Consider the following 22,380-nt stretch of genomic DNA (forward strand, 5'->3'; position numbering starts at 1 on the left):
GGGGAGACTCTGATCCAGAGGAGGACCCAACGGGGGCAGGACCCTCCATGAGAATAAGGTGTCAGCGACCACTTCTGGAATGTCTCAAATGATCCCAGCCCAAGACCTCCCCCAGAAAATGTCTTGCTGGAACTGCCCCTTATCTGAGATGCTTGTGTGCACCATCTGCACTACAGACATTTGTTTCTAGTGTGACTCAGGATAGGAACTGAATTCATAATGTAAATTCAATTCTTCCCTGCTGGTGGCATTCCACTTGATTGAAAAGAAATACACACTTCATCTAAAAATAATTAGCCTTTGACGGCCTTTTATTGCAATGGACTTGAGGCTTTTTATTGATTCTTCTAAGGTTTATGTGGTAGAGAGAATAGGATTCTCCTGGTGTGGTCTTTCTTAGCCTCTTACCAACGGGCATAGATCATCCTTTGCTGTCATGCCCTTGCTCCTTACAGTGCGGCTGCTCGGGAGCCACAAACTGGTGACCTGAGCTTTTACTTGACTCTTGGCACATGGATACATTTTTAAATTTGAGTGTTTAACCATGAAATACTATTTCAGTTGGCCACAGGTCTTGGTGCCTCTCCTGCCTTATACCAAATCTAATTCACAGATTTATGTTGTTTCTTGGGCTCCACAGATAGGTGACTTTGGAGATTCTGAAATTAATGAACATGTATTAAACTAGTTAATACATGAAAAGTCCTGGGGCATCTGGGTGGCTCAGTCGGTTAAGCATCTGCCTTCAACTCAGGTCGTGATCCCAGGGTCCTGGGAGTGAGCCCCACATGAGCTCACTGCTCAGTGGGGATCCTGCGTCTCCCTCTCCTTCTGCTCCTCCCTCTACTTGTGCTCTCTCTCTCTCTCTGTCAAGTAAATAAATAAATAAAATCTTAAAAAAAGAGAAAAGTCCTAAGAACAGTGCCTGCCACATAATAGGCACTCAGTAAATTATAATTAAATCATCAATACTTTTATTGTTCTATATTTCATTGCAATTTACTAGCACTATTTACTAGCTCGGTTCTACCCCAAGAGATTTTTCTTTTTTTCATATTTACTAGACTGGTCCTACCCCAAGAGATTTTTCTTTTTTTCTTGTAAACTAGGATGTTTTTCTTCTTCCAATTTTTCATTTGTTTCTTCCTTCTTGTAGTATATGGTTCTTTACAGAAATAACCTGATTAAATTAGACGGCACTTAATGGCAAACAGGAAAACAGCCAGCTGACCAAATAAACAGATCCTAAGCTGAAGGATCACGTAATGAGGGGTGAAAAGCCAGTGTCTTCTAAGCATGACAGATGCAAATAGAAAAACCCGGTGAAGGCTTACAAATAGACCAGGCTAATTGCAGCTCGGTGAGAGTCCTGATCGTTTCCATGAGCCTGTATCCTGTTACTAAAAGGGCAGCATGTCAGTAAGACCCTATGCCATGGAACCCTTCCTCATCATCGCTTTTCAGTAAGAGACACTTTCCATTTATTTTGTGAAAGCAACTCTAAAATCCTAGACATGCCAGGAAAATACATTGGTGTTATTTGTGATTCTACTTTCAACATACAGCAGAGTAGGTTACTGACATCATCACAAATTCTGTTTTTACAGAGTGGAAGTGGGCTTAGAATGGGGAGATGGAGCCCTGGATTAGGTGGCGAGAGTTTGGTGTTCAGATCTTGATTCTGCACTAGAATGCTTGAGGGGTAGGCTTCAGTTTCCTTATTTAAGGAATGACAGTTAATAATGTGCTAAATGTGCATTCCCTCAAAGTTATAAAATAAGTCTCTTAACTTCTTTGGCCCAGAACATAGGTCTTCCGAGATTTAAACCATCTTTTGGTATTTTAAGTACAGTGGTAACTTTCAGTTTGACAAGGTGTCACTGGCCTATGATTACCCATTTTGGTAAAATAAAAATTTCTTTCCTTACTCACATTTGTTTTTATTCCCAGCTCTGATAGACCTCAGCTGAGTCATCCTACAGAAAGCGCTTAACTAAAAATGGAAAACTCCTAGGCCTTAATAGTAGACACCTATAAAGGGAGAGTACGCCAATACAGACACAAAAATTTCAAGGCCTGGAACACATACATTCACTGAGACAAAGTGGCTTGCCAATTAGCAAAATTATTGTCTCCCATTAGTATAATTTGCTTTCAGACGCTGAATGGTGGTGGTACGTATACCAAGCAGCAAGAGTATGGCTCCTGGGACATGACAAACAATTCATCCCACGTCAAGGTCCCAGAATTTCATGCACAATTTTGAGAGAAATTGTGGTGGTCCTGGGGGAAATGCTACAATAACACTGCCTAAAAACACAAAACTTCACTGGCATGCAATTATAAACATTTATGTAGTTCATGAACTTGCAGGGTTCAGCTAATCTGGACTGAGTAGAGCTGATCTTAGCTGGGCCTGGGCATAACTTTATGGTTAGGTAGAGGTTAGGGAGGTGACTCTACTGATCTCAGCTGCACTTGTTTCCATATCAATGTACCAGCCACCTGCTGGTTGATCTTGGATGATTCAGGCCGTGTGACTGGGATGACTGGGGTGATTGAGTTATGTTCCATGTGCACATTCTCTACCAGACTAGACCAAGTTCTCATGACCATAACAGAGTAACAGGAATGAAAGCTGAAAAGCACAAGTGCTTTTTCAAGCCTCTCCTTGGGCCATGTCTGCTAACACCCTATTGGCCAAAATAAGTCACATGACCACCTCATATTCAAAAGGTAGGGAGATAGCCTCTACTGCTTTAGTAAGAGGAACTTAAGGTCAGAAGGCAAAGGCTGTGGATACAGAGAGAGGGGTGAAGTATTGAGGCCATTAAACCAGTCAGTGTGCTACAGAGGAGAATCAGCTGGGTTTTGGTCCTGGCTTTACTATTAGCAAGCTGTATCCTTGAGAAAGCCACTTAACTTCTTCAGCCACAGGTTTAAACCAAGTTAAAGGAAAAGGTTTGACTATATAATTTCTAAAATCTCTTTCCAATACTACTAAGTCTTGGAGGGGTTGACAACATAATTGCTAATGTCCCTTTCAAAGGTTTCTACAGTAATCTCTAGACACCCGTAAGACGATTACAAAAGATGTTCTGTAATACATCTTAAGAATCAAAGGTGGTATAAATTATGGGTTAAGCTAGGATACCGAAGCATTTCAAGAGAGGTACCTTGGGGGAAGGACAATGAAGAAAGAATGGGGATATAGCTCGGAAAAAAGTCACAGGAATCTGATTATGTTCTTTGCTGTATTAAGAGCAGATTTCCTCCATGGGCAATTTCATAGAGTATATGGGTGTATAGAGGAGTTGGCACATAAGATCCATGTCACAATGCATTTGGCTTTTGATGTGAAATAAAAATTAAAATGCAAATGCATGGAGGGATTATGCTTGGTAAGTCACATGACCTCTAGTTCTGTCTTTCTTCTTTTGTTGATTCAGTATTCGGATCTACTTAGCATTTAGTATTTGGAGCCACTGCCTACTTACCCTGGATCCTTCCACCTTTCATCTCTGCAGACTTAACCCCATTCTGCCTTAACACAACAGCCTCCAACACACACCTCGAATCCAAACCGGAACATTAGTAACCTCCAGAGGTCTGGAGAAATGAGATTTACAAAGAGAATCCTATTTTTTTTTTAAAGATTTTATTTATTCATTTGACAGAGAGACAGCCAGCGAGAGTGGGAACACAAGCAGGGGGAGTGGGAGAGGAAGAAGCAGGCTCATAGCAGAAGAGCCTGATGTGGGGCTCGATCCCAGATCGCCGGGATCACGCCCTGAGCCGAAGGCAGACGCTTAACCGCTGTGCCACCCAGGCGCCCCTACAAAGAGAATCCTATTATATGAATCAAACCCTGAAAAAATGTGGAGGAGGGACACAAAAGGAGCACTTTGTTGGGAGCCCTTTGTCTAACGTGGTGCTATTCAGAAAACGGTCCTTAGACGAGCAACAAGAACATCACCTGAGAGCTTGTAAGAGATGCAGAATCTGAGGACTCGCCCCAGATGTACTGAATCAGAGTCTGCATTTTAACAAAATCACCAGGTATTTTAGATCTACGTTAACTTTTGAGAAGAGCTGGTGTAAAGCTTTCCCATCTTGTCACTTTTAACGTGCAGCCATATTTTATTAAAGAAGTGCTCTCATCTGCAGACAGTAAGGTCCCCTCGATTGTAATCTGTAGTTGATTATAGATGAAAGAAACTGGTAATGATTTAATTGTTATGTATTAGAGCAAATTCAAAGATATGTTCTTGTACTATATACCATTAAAAAGCACAAGGGAGAAGGAAGTTACAGCTAGAAAACTCCATCCCAATAGTAAATATCATCTATTATATATGCCATAGGTCAAAGGTTGAAAGCCTCCTCCCCAGGATAATGATAATAACAAGGATGTTGGCAGATCCTACAAGGCCTCAACTTTTTAAGTCCCATCTCCCCTACAAAGTTATTTCCCATGCCAAAGTATTTACCAAGACAATCTTCATTTTCAACATCCATGGTATATTTTGTCTTAGAGCCCATTCAGCCCAACTTGTTATTTTCCCCATACCTATTGCTTATCGCCCTGGACACATTCTGAATTTTTCATTCTTCACAGCCCCAAACACAGGGCTTTGCACCAATCAGAGTATTCAAAAATATTATTTGTTCATAAATGCTTCAAATCAACAACAGCCCAGAACATGGTCTAAAAGTGAGATCCAACACATACCATAATTACGCTGTGTTGACCCAATAATGACTTCAGTGATATAACTAGAAAGGACAAAGACCACTTAGACAGGGTTCCAGATGTTCTCAGCTGCAAGTTATGCTTTTTCCTCTCCCTTTAGAAATGAAGTTATACAGAATTAATAAGCGAGCACAATATGCCAATTACTTTAACACGTGTGATCTCATTTAAACCTTTTAACAACAACCTATGGATTCTGGCATTATTATTGCCATTTTATATGTTAGGAGATTTCAATTCCAGATAATAAATGAGCTGCCCAAGGTCATAGCTGGAAGATGCAAGCACCTTTCATGGACAGAGAATCGTATCTATCCCTCAATGAACTATCCAAGTGTATAGATTGATGGCAACAATTTAATTTGTGAGTGTCTTCCTGGCCCTTTGTAATGGAATCTGTTGCTAGTTGGTCTTTGTTCAAAAGATGAAACTTAATTTTAATATCATTTTCAAGCAAATATAATTGTTCAGGAAAAATCTGCCAAAAATATAGGCATGCAACATACTTCAGGACTTGATTAAAAATGTCAGGAATTTATACCCGTTGCGAATTAACTGTATTCCTCCACATTGGCATGAACTATCCAATTTACTTCTGTTTAGGTCTGGAGTGTTTTTCATTTTGACCTAGAAATACACTCATCTCACCTTTTACTCATTTTCTTTAGACTTCAGTTGCCCATGGCAATCTGAAATTGCAAGGTTAAACAAATGCCGCATTTTACTTGAATTGTTTGTAACTGTGAACTTTGAGTTCATGTTCAGTGGGAATTGTTCATCTGTAGGGATCACTGCTGCCTGGCATTGTGGCAAATCCCAACAGTCTGAATTTGCTGGGCCTCTGCAGGGGCTTCATAGGTTTTATCCATTGTTAAGTTTTGGCTTTGATTTCTTGGAACCGGATACCCATCTACAAGGGTACTATGAATTTGGAGGCTGTACTCCCTCGTGGTGCTGGGTGGGTTCCTGATTCTTCATGTTGACATTTTTCTCCTTTGGTGAGCCCCATGAGTTGCTGGCTTCTTCACCTTGTCCCTGGGATTATGGATTGAGTTTTCCTGATCTGCATATCAAGTGTGGAAACCAGTGGCTTTCTGCAGAGACTACGATTTCACCATTTCAGTACCCCCAATTCTTAGGCCTTCGCTCCCATCCTCTTAGAACATTAAAACCCCAGTTCTCTAAGAGGGAGAATCTACTCTGCCACCGAGGACCTTTTGGCTTTGAGTTCCTTTGTTAAGGATTTCCTTTTCTAGTATGAAAACTCAATTACCAGGGGCTCCTGAGTGCTGCAATGGGTTGAGCATCTGACTCTTGGTTTCAGCTTAAGTGGCGATCTCAGGGTGGTGAGATCGAGCCCCAGGTGGGGCTCTGCACTGAGCATGGAGTCTGCTTGAGATTCTCTCTCTCTCTCCCTCTGTCCCTCCCACTTATGCTCTCTCTCTCTCTAAAATAAATAAATCTTAAAAAAAAAAAAAACACAGTTACCAATTTAAATTAAACATATGTGTTCTATTTTACTCAGCATTTCCCTGTTTGGAGCAGAAGAAGGAATCTCCACTCATACATTTTGACTCGAAGTCCCATTGAAATTTATTCTAAAGAAATTTAGAGGAAAACAAATAAACCAACACAATCTGTAATGGTTGGGATATGTAATGTGGTCCAATTTTCCCACATGTGATTTTTTTAACAATCCCCTGCTAACCTGACTGACCTCCCTCTGTATCTTTTATACTATCCTGTTATTTCTATCCTTGGTTGAAGTAACAATTCATGAGATTATTCTAAAAATAAGATGAGTCTGCAAGGTGGCTCAGGTTGATTTTGAAACCACCCATTCTATGTGTGTATTTTAATGCTTTTCCCACTGTTTTTAGTAACCCCTTAGCTGATTGATTGATGATGTTGATGTTAAAATACTTGCATTAATTCTTCATAAAATTTTCCCCGTCACTCTATCCCACACTCAGTGTTTTGCACTTTTCTGATTGTTTGGGTTTTTTTTTTTTTAATATTTGCTTTTATTTTGGGATGCTATTTTCATGCTTAAAGTTAAATAACCACATTACCATAAAAATGAGAAATAGAAAAAGTAAAAATACTCTGTCCCAACACAGTTGATATTTTAGTATTTTCTTTTAAAGTAATTCTGTAGTCTTAGAAAATATTCTCATGGTTGTAATCATGGTACATATAAAACTGTAAGTAGACCTACTTCATTTATCATAGTAGCAATTATGTTCCCTTATTTTCACAGCCATTTATTGTTTTACATTTATTGGCTGCACTTCATTTCTTTAAGCAGAAGCCTTATGTTTTCTTTTATAGAAACTCTGTTTTACTGATGTTTTTGCTGGGTTTTTCTGGGGGGAGGGTTGGGTTTGTTTGTTTGTTTGTTTTGCTTTTTTTTATTATTATTATTTTCCCTAATCTTTAGCAGTAAATTTTAAAATATCTTGAGCAAGATAATTTCAGTATCATATTATCACATGCATTTTTCAAAGGCCAGAGATATTTTTAAAAGGGTTAAAAGACTGGGGGCGCCTGGGTGGCGCAGTCGTGAAGCGTCTGCCTTCGCTCAGGGCGTGATCCTGGCGTTCTGGGATCGAGCCCCACATCAGGCTCCTCCGCTGGGAGCCTGCTTCTTCCTCTCCCACTCCCCCTGCTGTGTTCCCTCTCTCACTGGCTGTCTCTCTGTCAAAATATAAATAAAAATCTTTTTTAAAAAAAGGGGGTTAAAAGACTGTGAGGAATTACACTTTTAAAAATACAGCAGAGAAAGAAAAAAAAAGTCAAATAATCTAAAATGTCTAATGAGAAAACAAACTGAAACAAATGTCTTTATGTGTATATAAAAAGTAACATAACTAGGGGCGCCTGGGTGACTCAGTCGGTTAAGCATTTGCCTTCAGCTCAGGTCATGATCCCAGGGTCCTGGGATCGAGCCCAGAGTTGGGTTCCCTGCTCAGGGGGAAGTCTGCTTCTCCCTCTCCTTCTGTTGCTCCCTCTACTTGTGTTCTCTCTCTTTCTCTCTCTCTCTGTCAAATAAATAAATAAAATCTTAAAAAAAAAAAAGTAATGTAACTACACAATGAATATAATTAATTCAAGGGAATTTTTGGAGAGTAATATAATCGTGCATCCTTGGTGGGATACATTCTGTGAAAAACAGAACCTCAAGAATATCTGAAGCTTCACATGCTTATTATTATTGTTATAATATTGTTAGGTCACAAAATGAAACTATTTCCATATATTCGAAAATGTAGAACAAATAAGTAAATATATTGTTACCAGAAAGCAAAATACACAAAATTAGTTAAAAAAAAGAGGTATAGAAATATAAAAATCAAAGGAGTGAAGAAAAAATTCTATAATGTTACATTTAAATTTGAGATATCAATATGTACTAACAACTTTTCAAAAATACATGTCCTAATGTCCACTGCGGGCCTAAACACAATGACAGTCTGGTAGCAGTGAGCACTTTTAGCACCCAACGCCTTCTCCAATAAAAGCTCCTTGGAAAAGTACCTGATGCCAGGTCTGAGTCAGAGAAAGCACAGAAGGTGCCTGAGTTATCTTATTTTACGTAGAAAAGCAAGCAAGTGCTCAAAGACCAATGAAGGCATGTCAAAAGGACCCAAGATCATGCCCTAAAAGGGCTTCTGCTGGCATGACATGGGACAATTTGAGCTCCAAAAAGAATAATGACTGCAATTGATTTAAACAAAGGGAATAAATGGAAATAAAAATGTATTGTCTGCAGTTATTTTCAGAGAAAGAGAAGAAGAAGAAAAACTCATTTGATTTGTTATCTTTTGAAATTATTATTGCCCCAACTCTTTACTCAGAATATTTGTGAATCAAAGGAAAAGAATTCAGTGCTGACTCTGACTTTTCAGGAGGAACTCTGGTTCATCTCCACCTGACAAGGGAAAGCTCTTCCGTACAGATACAAGCTAAATAAAAAGAGAATTAGAAAATTGCCCTAATAAGATAGGGGAGAATCATCAATGTCATGAACGGGTGCTAAGGAAACTTTATATGGATGCAGAGATTTGCCTTACAGAATAATTGCCAATGGCCAAAGGGAAAAATGTCTTGACAAAGTGCAAGTCTGATATTTACCACTTTTAGCCAAGCGATCGAATTTAGCATTGCTGATAAAGCGACCCCATGATAATAGAGCTCACGAATATGTTATAATATGGGATATAAAAGAATACCTGTTGACTCTTCTTGTCCAAACAAATGTTCAATCCCCATCTAATCAAGCTTATAGTCTTAACTTCTAGTTTACAGGAAAGGCAGGTTTTCCAGGACCAACTTAAATGACAACACAAGGAAATAATCAGACAAATTCAGAATGGGCATTCTATAAGAAAATTGAACTGGACTCTTCAAAGAATCCAAGTCATAAAAATAATTTACAACAATAAATAGCTCAAGAGGAAAAAAAGGCGGGGGGAAGACGTCATAATTGAATGCAATATAAGACCTTTGATTGAATTCTGGTTAAAAAAAAAAGCTAGAAAATTCGGGAGAGGTAATACTGAGAGAATTTGAACATGGATGGATGTTGGGTAACATTAGAGAATTATGATTAATTTCCTTGACATGATTAAGGTATTGCCATAACGTAGGAAAACATCTTTACTTTTAGGGGGTGTGAGGATCAAGTGTTGTGATATCTAAAATTTATTTTCAAATGATTCACCAAAAAAAATAGTGATAGATAATAATGCACATGTGACAAAATATCAACATTATTATTACAGCTGTTTTCAGGGTTTTGTGGTTGTTGCTGTTATTTTGTTTGGTTTTGGGGGGTGGTTGTTTGGTTTTTGCTGGTGGTGGTTTTTGACTTGGCCTCTGCAAACAACGCTGCAGTAAGTTTGGGGATGCTTCCATCCTTATATGTTGCTGTTTTCATTTCCTTGGGCCAGATTCCCTTCCCAAATGTGGAATTGCTGGGTGAAAAAGCTATGTACATTTTCCTTCTTATAAATATTATAGATATCAGATTATTGCCCAATGTTTGAAAATGTCCACTTCTCCCCAGTTGTTACCGCTCCTTTGAACAAACCTTTTTTTTCCCTACCAATATGTCCCTTAAAAAAATGTGCTATTGAATGTCCCTTATTTTCAATGAGAGTGAGTGTTTTCTCAAATATATATTGGATATTTTCACTTCTCTTATGAATTGCTTGAGGTTTGTCCATTTTTTCACCAAAAAAACATATTTTCATTTAGATAAGTACAGTGACTCTTGACCAACATGGGTTTGAATATGTTCACTTATACATGGATTTTTTCGATACAGTATAGAACTGTAAATGTATTTTCTCTTCCATATGATTTTCTTAAAAAAATTTTTCTCTAGCTTACTTTATTGTAGGAATATAATATATAATGCTTATGACATAGAATACATGTTAAAAATATGTGTTAATCGACTGTTTATGTTATTAGCAAGGCTTTTCTAGTCAACAGTAGGCTATTAATAGTTTGTGGGGAGTCAAAAATTTGACTTGGATTTTTGGCTGTGCACTGCTCTCCCCACACTGTTTAAGGATTAACTATATACCTAATAAATTTTCTTCTTTGTAGCTTGCAGTTTTTCTGTCTTCCTTGAGAAGGTCTCTATACCCAATGATTATGCAATTATTCACCCAGATTTTCTCCTAAGATTTTTTTGCTTTGTGTTTTATTTTATTTTTTTTAAGATTTTATTTATTTATTAGAGAGAGAGCAAGTGAGCACACAGAGAGAGAAGGAGAAGTAGGTTCCCTGCTGACTGGGGAGCCTGATGTGGGGCTCGATCCCAGGACCCCGAGATCAGGACCTGAGCTGAAGGCAGACGCTATAACCGACTGAGCCACCCAGGCGTCCTGCTTTGTGTTTTATATTAAGGTCTTTAATATACTTCACTGGGCAAAATAACTTGGGTTGGACCTGAGCTCAAAGTGCAAATTCTCCTTAAATATCTATCTGTGCCTTCTCTGCAGCATTTTTTATTTTAAGTTTTATCAGTTCTTCTTTGTTATCCCACAGTAGCTTATTATGCTCTGGTTTCAATTTGTTTCCTTAGAAAGTTGTTACTGATTATATCTCTTTACTAACTCAGTAACCTGTCTTACTTTATGTTTATGCCACATTTACATTATATTGAGTATATCCCCCTGCTTTTTTTTTTTTTTAAGATTTTATTTATTTATTTGACAGAGAGAGACAGCCAGCGAGAGGGAAATCAGGGCTCGATCCCAGAACACCGGGATCACACCCAGAGCCGAAGGCAGATGCTTAACGACTGTGCCACCCAGGCGCCCCTTCCCCCCTGCTTGTAAACTAACCTTCATAAGTAACTTTACTTTCTCCTTGATCTTCACTTACATTTATGAATCTAAAAACCTTGCATAACTACATCAAATCTCTACCTTATTTTTGTAAATCAGTTGAAAAACTGTCAGAGGCAGAATAGCATCCCAGGTGAAACTCTTGGACATTATACTCAGGCAGAGCTCAAAACATCGGAACTTGGCTGTATTGCCTTTTCCTGCTTACCTGCCCAGAGTTCACAGAAGCTATGAGTAGGCAACATTTTTGAAAAGCAAGGTAACTGAGAACTTTAGAAATTGAGTCTGGCTAGTCAAATTGGAGAACTCAGCCTATAATAAAACAAACTCTGGCAATGCTCTTATTATTACTATCTGAGTGTAATGTAACAATTTGCCTTAAAATTAGAGATTAAATTTGACCATATTCTTCCCTCCTTTTTGCCCATTTCCTAAGAATAAATCTTATAAATTTAAGATCAAGCAAGTTCATGTTTACTAATGTTCCAGAAAATCTCCAAAGTGTATTCTCCAAAATCATATTTTTCATGCAGATCTATCAGTCTTCTGGTGATTGTCCCTCAAGAATGTGTTTTAAGATTACAGCAATGAAAAGATGGGGCCGGTTGAATTAAATTATGAGCACTTCAGGGAACTAGGCCATATATGACACCCCTTTGAATTCCCCTACTATATATCAGCTAGTTATTGTCACAATATTGCTGCCTAACAACAACAACAACAACAACAACAAAAACAACAAAATACCCCACACAACTGAGTGGCATAACACAATAAACATTTACTAAGCTCATGGGTCTATGAACTGGCTAGGCAATCTGGTCTGAGTCAGACTCAGCTGGTCTCAGTAGCCTTACTCAAACCTATGTTTAGCTGGTGGGTCAGCTGAGGGCCGGCTGGTTTATAATAGCTTTGCCCTCATGTCTGATAGTCAGTTGAAGTGATGGAGAGGGAGATAACTGGGTCATGTGTCTCCTCCTGCAACAGGCTAGCCTGAGCTTCTTCACATAACGGCTCAGTGAGCATCCAACAGTGAGAGCAGAACCACATGAAGCCTTTTGAGGTCCAGGCTCAGAACTGCATGCCGTCACTCTGACACATTCTACTGGACAAAGCAAATCACAAGGCCTCCCTAGATTCAGGGAGATGAAAAATACACTCTCCTCTTTCATGGGAGACACTACCAAGGCCATGAGTACCAGGAGGGGTGAGACATTGTTATCATTTGTGCAATTAATCTACCATTCCCCCAGAACTTACAGCTTGAGTAACACAGAGCAGACACTCAATGAGGATGTGAACCAGAATGTGGAAAGGAGATGGGACAGCACTGAACCCCAGCAGAAGGGTGGTCAAGAACAAGTCCTGGAGTTCAGTGCAGAACCGTCTGACACTCAGGATGGTGAGGAGGTAAAATGAGGAGGGAAACAAACTGAAAGTCCATGGTCAGACCCAATCTCTCGAGTTTCCTGGTCTAAAGGAGATTTAAATCTGCTAGGACAGAAGTTGGAAACCCTCCACAAGCCCAGGAGAACTCCTGAGTGTGGTTCAAATTGGCTTCCAACAGTAAAAAAATCAGATCTTCCATGAAAATTTAAATTTCTGACTTCTCCTGAAAAAGAAGAGTCTTGCAAACATTAGCCAGAGCTGAGTTTCTGCCACCCTTTTAGACAGAGCATGCCCTCCCACCACTCCTATTAATTTTCATGACTTGCCTAAACAATCTGAGTTTGTGACCCTTAGGCTGAAACAATTCTAGACTCCTGATGGATGGGACTTTTGGGAACAGAGCCAGACTTTGCCCTTCATATTTTCTTACAATGAACAGGTATTCCATTTATAAGAAGCAAAAATAAATACAAAGAAAGCTCTAACTTGAAATTTAATAATAAATGCAATTTTGTGATTAATTTGTTAATAACTGAATGACTTTTTAAAAGAGTGAAATATGGCATGAAATATAAATTAAGTAAAATTAATTTAGCTAATAAATTATTTTAATTTATTGAAGTAGTTTAGAATACAATACAATCTACCAGTAACTCATGATAAAAGAAGAGTCCACTAAAATTGTAATTTAGACACAACTGGGTCAATAACTATGGACTCTGAGAAACAAACTGAGGGCTTCAGAGGGGAGGGGGCTGGGGGAATGGGATAGGTTGGTGATGGGTAGTAAGGAGGGCACATATTGCATGGTGCACTGGGTGTTATACACAACTAATGAATCATGGAACTTTACATAAAAAACCAGGGATGTACTGTATGGTGACTAACATAATATAATAAAAAAATATTATTATAATGAAAAAAGAAAAAAAAGAAAAAATTATTAAAATTATTTTAAATAATTATTTAATTATTATTACTGTGATATTGTGATTTATAATAAGAAATATGTATTTAGAATTTATCCCAGTTCCTGGCACGGGGTTCCTAAAACCCTTGAAATTTCCTAAATGATGAACAACAAAGGTGTCTTGTGTTATGTTAATGAGGCAACTTTTCAAAAGCCCCTAGATAACCTAAAGATGGGAGCTGATTGCCAGGGGAATCAACCTTGCCATGTGGGGTTTGCACCCTACGTTACCAGCCCCTACCCTCCAAGGAGAGAAGGGCAGGAGGCTGAATCAATAGCCAAGGACTAATGATGTAATTATTCATGCCTATGTAATGAAGCCTCCATGAAAATCCAAGAGAATGGAGTTTGAAGACCTTCCAAGTTGGTGAACATGTGGAGGGAGATGCAGGGGGAGTGGGTGCTCAGAGAACATGGTAGCTCCACATCCTTTTCCCCATGCTCTGCCCTGTGCAGCTCTTCCACCTAGCTGGTCCTGAGTTACACCCTTCTATAATAAACCAGTAATCTAGTAAGTAAAATGTTTGAGTCTGTGAGCTGCTCTAGCAAATTAATCAAACCCAATGCGGGGGGGTGGTGGTCATTGGAACTGCCAATCTGTATCCAGTTAGTCAGAATCACAGGTGACAACCCAGACTTGCCACTGACATCTGACATGAGGTGGGGGTGGGAGAGAGCCTTAGAGGACTGAGCTCTCAGCTTATAGGATCTGATGCTATCTCCAGGTAGATAATATCAGAATTGAGTTAAATTATGGGACACCCGGCTGGTGTCCTATGGAATTGCTTTGTGGTATGGGGGGGAAAGATCTCACACATTAGAATTGGGTGCAGAATCATAATTATTAAAATAGATTATTTTAAAAATTAGATTATTAAAAATTATTCAAAAATGTTAAAGTATTTGACATTGTCTCACATTTCACATTCTTTTTTATACATCAATCGAAAAAAGAAACAGCACTATCAAGCACTCTGGGGTCTTGTCTACCACTGACCTAAGAGAAATTGACTACTAGGTCACATACAATGTCTCCAAAGCTGAAGGTCCCCCACACTAACCTGAAGAAAAACCGAAATCTACTGATTCCTGAGCACAAGGCCCCTTGATTTTCTTCCTTTCCTCATATTCCTTAGAAACAAAATCTGAACAGCATGCATTGCTGAGTTGAGACAAATGAATGATGAGACCTGGATGGTAGTTACTGGGAACGGCCAAACACCAGGCTAAGATTTCACTCCTGTAAAAGCCCCACTCTCTTCTAAATGGTTGAGTTACCTGGGAAAGAATTGGCCATTGCCATCTTGTCTGGGATGCTCCAATGGCTCACCTGTTCCCAACAGGGAGAGAGATGCCGTGTGCGAAGGTGCCTTTTCTTCGTTGTAGCAATGTCAATCTCAGAGCCCCATGAGTGCCCTTCTCATAGTTCCTTAGCATGTTTCCTCCTTGGCTTATTAGAATTCATATGCTGTATAACATATTCATAAATACCCTGCATTTTATATTTGGGAAGAATAGTTGACTCTCAGTACTTAAGGCAAGTCATTTTTATCAGGCACTTAAAAAAAAAGACTTTCTTTATGTATTTGAGAGAGACAGTGAGAGAAAGCACGAGAGCGAGGTGAAGGGCAGAGGAAGAAGCACACTCCCTACTGAGCAAGGAGCCTGACGCGGGGCTTGATCCCTGGACTCCAGGACCATGACCTGAGCCGAAGGCAGATGCCTAACTGACTGAGCCACCCAGCACCCCTATCAGGCACTTTTTGATGTGGGGTGGTGGGAAAATGTTCAAACAGATCCACAATCTATTATCTGAGACTCTTGGGATCATTGTTTTTTGGAATTCATAATTTTCCTGATTTTTAGAAAGTGTTATATAATCCATATACTGTGAGCATAATACTCTAGAGGGGTGCTTGGTCATTCTCACAGTCATACAAATTAATATATTACAGTACCGTGCATGGATATTCACATCCAGTCAAACACATAAGAATTATAAATAACCTTATATCAATTAATGTCTATGTGTTTGTCACCAACTTACAAAAAAGTTCTGGATTTCAGAACTTTGGGGATTTTCGAATTGCAGATAAGGGATTATGGACCTATATTATATAACTAAGTCTTGACAGAATTTCTCTAGCATAAAAGCAAGAGCAGAGGGGTTGAACTAAAGAGGGTGTCCTCTTTATGCTGTTGACACAGTCCAGAATGTGAGTAAGGAAAGGGAGTCCCAGCCCCGAGGGACAGATGCCCGGAGTGCTGTCTTTACCCTGGATGGTCCAGGGCTCCGGCAAGCACCAGGGACTGCACAAAGCCTCAGATGGAGGACATACAGCCAGGATCAAGACAAAAAGTAGAACGGGGAGCTCAGAGTCGAACCAGGACAGGAAGTTAAGGAGGGTGTCTGAAGTGGACCAGCCTCAGTGGCGTCACCTGGGAGCACGGAGGCATGCGGGATCTTGGACCCCACCCAGGTCTCCTGAGTCAGAAGCAAAGTCACAATCCCAGGTAGTTTGTGTGCACCTTAAAAGTTTGAGAAGCACAAAAAAATTCCATAAAGGTTTTAAGGACACGTCTCAAGAAAAGCTTCCTCAAGGCTACTGAGAGCAGAAAGAAAAAGCATTAGTCTCACATGCTGTTTCTAAGACTAGAACTCCCTACTTACCATTCAATAAGGAAAGAGAATTTCATTTAAAATTCTGTGCCGGGGCGCCTGGGTGGCTCAGTGGGTTAAGCATCTGCCTTTGGCTCAGGTCATGATCCCAGGGTCCTGGATCGAGCCCCACATGGGGCTCTCTGCTCAGCGAGGAGTCTGTTTCTCCCTCTCCCTCTGCCTCTGTGCTCTTTTTGTCTCTCTCTCAAATGAATAAATACAATCTTTATTTAAAAAAATAAAATAAAACATAAAATGAAATTCTGTGTTTAGATGGGACTTAGCAGAACAGAACTTTCTAGCAGGCAGCACCCACCTCCCGCAGCCCCCCCCCCCCCCCCCCCCCCCCCCGCCAAGCTACAGAAGACGCCTGGCTTTCACTGGTTTTATGATTACGGCCTCCACTGAAGTCTGAAGAAACAGCTCTATGACTTTTAAAAGTCTGGGCATTCTCCAGAGCATTAAGCAGATAAATTAAAGAGAGTTTATATGGTAGCTAAAGCAATTTACAAGGCAAATAAAATTAGAATGAAAAGAAAAAGAATCAAAGAGGTGATAAAAGAAGTCAAAACAGAAGTTAAAGTTGGTTACAGGCGTATGTTCAGTTGAGGGGCACCTAGGTGGCACAGTCAGTTAAACGTCTGACTCTCAGTTTCGGCTCAGGTCATGATGTCAGGGTGGTGACATCGAGCCCTGCGAACGGCTCTGCACTCAGGGGGGAGTCTGCTGGAAATTGTCTCCCTTTGTCCCCCACCCTACCTTCTCTCTTCCTCTAAAATACTAAATAAATAAATAAATCTTTTTAAAAAATGTGTTGCGCTCCTTTCTAGAAATATTCAGCGTTGGCTTCCCATCCTCTGGGTGAGGGGTGCTTCATGAAACCCACTCATGCTCCCCTGTCCTCTCCAGCCACCTCTCCCCTCTCTCCAGCCTGAGGCATGGCTGACCTTAGCACTCCCAGCGATCACTAGCTTCCAGTCCCTTCATTTAAGAACTTCCCATCACTGCCTATGACTTGTGTAAATTTTTTCAAAAGATTCACCTCTGTGTCTGTGTGTGTGTGTCTGTGTGTGGGTGTATTTCTTTATACTGTTGCAGGTCTTTAGTCCTGTTATGCTCCACATAATCTGAACTTGACTTTCAGCCATGGACAAGTGATGTGTCCAACACTGTGTTTTATATCTTCTCCATAGGTAACCGGTGGATGGTATTTACATTAATTTATTCCTCCCCCATCTTTGTACGTCTCTGTCAAAAAGTCTCCACGTGGGTGGTTATAGAAAACGAAATGACCTAAAACTAACCTTCTTTCTTGATGTCTCCCAGCTGCAGACAGACCTGGAGCAAGAGTACCAAGACAAGTTCAAAAGACTGCCCCTGGAGATCCTGGAGTTCGTGCAGGAAGCCATGAAAGGGAAGATCAGCGAAGACAGCAATCACAGTTCTGCGCCTCCCTCCCTGGCCTCAGAGCCTGGAAAAATGAACCACAAGCCTCCCTCCAGTGAGGAGCTAGAAGGAGACAACCCAGGAAAAGAGTTCGATACTCCTCTGTGATTGTTCCAGGCCTTCAAAGCATGCATGGCCACTTCATCGGACTCTCTCTTACTACAAAAATCACTGCCCAGGAGCATCTTCCTGAGAAGCATCCCTTAGCCTAAAATCCACACCAAAGGGAGAGTTCTGGAAGGATCCATGCAAACATCCTGATGCCCAGGCTCCATGCATTATGTGGACACTACTGCAGGTCTGCTTGTGGAGAGTGCATGTATGTGGGATTTTTGTTTTCTTTCCAATAGTAAATTCAAAGCAGGCAACTTCCAGGCTCCATGGGACATTTAATGAAGGACAGTGTCTTTTTTGAAGAAAATCAAGCTCATGTTTTTGTTTGAAGCTCTGGTGTAAAGTATTTCAAAGTAATAGAAATAGTTTGAGAAATGCATAGCACTATTTAACACTATCGAACAGCCAACCTTGAGCCTTCGTTTTCCTAACTGCCCCTCAACTACCATATCTTCAAGTTACCGTGCATATTAAATTGTTTTATCCTTTGCTTTGCAAGCACTGGCGGCTTGCAGTTTGCTAATTTATTTATCATAGAGACATCAATGTATTTGTTGCTGACATGGCTTCGTTAGATACCATAGTGATTCGAATAAGTTGGTTTTCTTTCTTGAAAAAAAAGTCACTCGATTGTACCCTCGCCCAGTGAAGCTCTCCCAAGATGTAGCAATATGGCTCATACATTTGGTTGCTTGAGCAAACCGGCCACACACTTCCAGGCGCTGTGCTTTCTGACGTGACTATTTGCACTCAAAGTCTGGGTATTCATTGGTTGTTGGCCTGAAATTATTAAATAACTACAAAGAGTCTGTCTGGTGGAATAAAAATAGTTGAGCTGATGTATGTTGAGCAGAAATTCAGTCAGAGTGAACAGGTTCCAATGGTAATTTTGCTGTCTCACATTTTTTATGGTTCATTTATTTTTACTATAGAGATAAAGATTGAATATTTATCTAGAGAATACACAGACCCACATATAAATGATATATAGTATCTCCATGTATATATGAACACACACAACCATGTAAGTGCACACACACATACACACACACACGCATACAAGTGTAGATGTGTGTTTTTTAATTGGCAATGACCCAAGTCTCTTCCACAAGACTTAAAACCAAATTCAGGGACAAATACCTAGAGAAGAAAATGGTCAAACGTCTATCTATATTATGTGGCTATTAAATTATGTTGAAATTCTAAGAAACAGTTGATGGAACTGTTGATGCAAGTTGAGGTGGATTTAGAGCTTAGAATATGAATTTGATATATATTTTGCAGGATCAAAAACTGGATTTTAAGTATCAGATTTTAAGCTTGTTTTAATAGAATATACAAAAAATGTATAGGACAGCAATATGGAAATTTATTAGTATCTTTCATAATTTTTAAGTCTGACAGATTTCGATTTTATTCTAACGTAAAAAATCTTTCATTATATATTTACTATGTACATTTAATTCACTTAACTATGTCTTTTTGTTAAGTTTCTATGTTAGGTGGCATAAGAAAAACAAATTCTATCATGGGAAAACTGATCAAAAATATTATTGAAAGAACTTAAGTAAGAGAGAATAATTATATAGAGGAAAATATAACTTAGAGAGTAACACAAAGAACATTGAAGTTAAAGCTCTGAAGAAGGATGCTTACAGCTTTATTTTCCTTTAAAATAAACCTGTCTGATTGTAGCTTAGCGAAATGTTTTAAAATGCAAAAACCAGTTGTGTCCTAAAAATTGTGTTTCAAGAATTTAATATTTTTATGCAAATTATTTTATTTAACTTTAAGCAATAACTAGGGATCACAATTAAGTTTTAATCAAACCGAAGGCTTAGTTCAAACATTAGGCAAGAACGTTTGATTAAAACAAAACAAAACAAAACACATCCAGCAAGACGCAAGGGGGAAAAAATCCCATCCTCTTTGGAGATGATTATATTTTGATCTGAAGGATTTGGGGTATTAATTAGACACTTAATAAAACTTATCTTCCACTTAAAGATAAATCTTTTGTAAATCATTCTACTTTTGCACTTTGAAAGAAAGGCATTAATCGTAAGGAAGCAAGAATGGGCACAATTGAATGCTGCATTTTTATAAATAAAATTACAGACCAACATTGCAGAAGAATGAACTAATAATAGCATTCATAACCAACCGCAGTGATGATTATTACAGAACATTGTCTCACATTTTAGTCAGAGATAGACAGAAGTGGAAAAACCTTGACTTACACTAAACTGTTTTGGTAGTTGGATTTCATTCTCTTAGTGACTCTAGTCGTTTTGCAATACATTTGTATTTGGCCATTTACTGTAATCACATTTTTATATCTGTACAATGATACTTTTTGCCGTTGTGGGGTAGTGTGCAACACTGTCCATCTTGCATCATGGAAACTACTACAGCGATACTATCATTTAACAATATTAATATTACTTGAAATAGAGTAAGATAAAGAAAAAGGGTCTATATGATGTGCAGTTGTGTGCCTTTATGTATTTGCCTTGTTCTGTGTTGAATGTGTGAAATTCTGTACTGTGGGTTTTCCTGTAATAGAGCGTTAGAGCTGTGTAGTAAATTAGACCGTGCCCCTCTGATACCCTCACACTACTGAGAATAGCGTCGTTTGGGCCATGAAAACCAATTTTCAAAATCCTAATGACATGCCGTGTGTTTTTGGTTTTCAACATTTCATTCGAACATTTCAACGTCACCATACATTAATTAATTAATGCTCCTGTAATAGATAAGCAGTCATTAAATAATTCTGAAAGAAAGGGCCATTGCTTGCGTTACTTTGAATTTAATGTTGCGCTTGTGCACTGTATAAATATTGTTTGTGATGGAATGGACATTGTGACTTTTGCCTTTTCAGAAGAAAAATTAAAGATAGGACAAAGTATTTGAAACTCTTAAAGTGTACATATTTTGGTTCTTCTATCTCAAATTATTTAAAATGCGTAATTCACATTTTTGTAATAATTCTATGCAATTTTGTGGCATGATGTTTCTTCCACTTGTAATTTTATGTGCTTTCATCACGAATCCAAAGGAAACAATAAAAATTTCTTAACACAATCCAGGTGTGTCATTTCTTGGTGTCAGAGCCAACCTTTTTTTTTTTTTTTGATGGGCAGGCTGGTGGGAGTGCACTTTGTACGGGTCATTAGGGGCAGAGGGCCCGCTCTGATGCAGCCCACCTGTGCCTGTACAGGAAATCAGGATGTTTCAATGCATGTGCCAGAGAGCACAGCTGTCATTACTCTATCACTCCACCGTCGCATCCAGGAATGACGGTACACCTGCCCATTACTTCTGTTTTAGAGACTCTCCCTCCCTTCCTTCACCGAAGCTAAGGAAAGAAAAACAGAAAAGATTTGCTAACGTAATAGTGGAGATGAGCTGACAGAGGAGTACTTGATGTAAGTTTTTCTTATGAACCATAAAAAGAGTTTGCAACATTGATTATTTATTCATTTATTCATTTATTTTTAGTGGGGGAGGGGCAGGAGGAAAAAGAGAATCTGAAGCAGGCTATATGCCCAGCACAGGGCTCGACCTCACGACCCTGAGATCATGACCTGAGCTGAAATCAAGAGGTGGACGCTTAACCCACAGAGCCTCCCTGGCCCCCTGTGCCTTCGATTTTTTTCTTAAAAAAGGAATACATGTGAGTTATGAGAATGTCCTGTAGATACCCCATCTACAGTATGTCTGTTACCTGGTGCTGTATTATGCATTAGTCCAAAGCCCAGTGGCCTAAAGAATTATCTCTTATGTCTCATAGTTTTGTAGATCAAGAATTCAGACAGGGCAGAGCAGAGATGATGTGTCTGTACTCCAGTGTCCAGGACCTCAAATGGAAGATTACAAGGCTGGGGGCTGGAATCCTCTAAAGACTAATTTATTCATATATCTGGTCATTGATGATATGTCAGCTGAAGACTAGCTGGGCAGCTGGGCTGGAACACCCACATATGTCCTCCCCACATGGCCTGGGCTTTCCCACGATATGGTGGCTGGATTCCAAAAGTGAGCCTCCTGAGAGAAAACAGGGTATTTGCCTTGTTTGGAGCTGTCTCCAAATTTTTATGACCAAGCCTCTAAGTTACATACTATCACTTATGCAGGCCCCGATTCATTGGTACTGTCTCAAGCCCCTTCCCAGGGGCAAGAGGAAGGAAAAAACATGGACCACATCTCACTGTGCAGTGGATCACACCCAAGAGCATGAAGAGAGGAACAAACATACAGGTGTGGCCTTCTTTGGAAAATACAGTCTGCCACATACAGCATTCCCCAACCGAATGTGTAGTCACTCAAACCTGCTCCACCTCCTTTGAGTTCTACATCACTGAACAAAATCAGTATCGAGTCAGTCACCCAAAAGGAAATGTTGGTGTCATCTTTGACAGCTCTCTTTCCCCTTCCAGTGAATCTCAGGTTGGGTCAATTCTGACCTCATGACAGCCCTCAGATTCATTCACTTTCAGTCCTTTCTGCTAGTACCTAATTTCAGGCCACCACCCCCTCCTACCTGCCAAGGTTTTCCTAAATGGTTTCCATGCCATGCTGCTAGCCCCAAATCATGCAACCATACCACAGTACGCTAGACTGTACTATTCTAGACTGTACCATACTAGCATACTAGTATACTGTACTATAGCTAGACTGATCA

At 39.5% G+C, this 22,380-nt stretch overlaps 1 protein-coding gene across 4 annotated transcripts in view; it reads left to right on the plus strand.

Annotated features, from left to right (window-relative positions):
- PLCB1 (phospholipase C beta 1) overlaps positions 1 to 20,780 on the plus strand; it is a 661,927-nt gene extending 641,147 nt beyond the window's left edge. For all 4 annotated transcript variants that reach the window (XM_044385688.3, XM_044385689.3, XM_044385693.3 and 1 more), the window contains one exon: positions 17,460 to 20,780. In XM_044385688.3, coding sequence (XP_044241623.2) covers positions 17,460 to 17,687 — 228 coding nt within the window. In that variant the 3' untranslated portion in view covers positions 17,688 to 20,780. The remainder of the gene's footprint in view (positions 1 to 17,459) is intronic.
- Positions 20,781 to 22,380: the final 1,600 nt, after the last annotated feature.

The sequence above is a fragment of the Ursus arctos genome, unplaced genomic scaffold, assembly GCF_023065955.2.
Source record: "Ursus arctos isolate Adak ecotype North America unplaced genomic scaffold, UrsArc2.0 scaffold_16, whole genome shotgun sequence".
NCBI lineage: Eukaryota > Metazoa > Chordata > Mammalia > Carnivora > Ursidae > Ursus > Ursus arctos.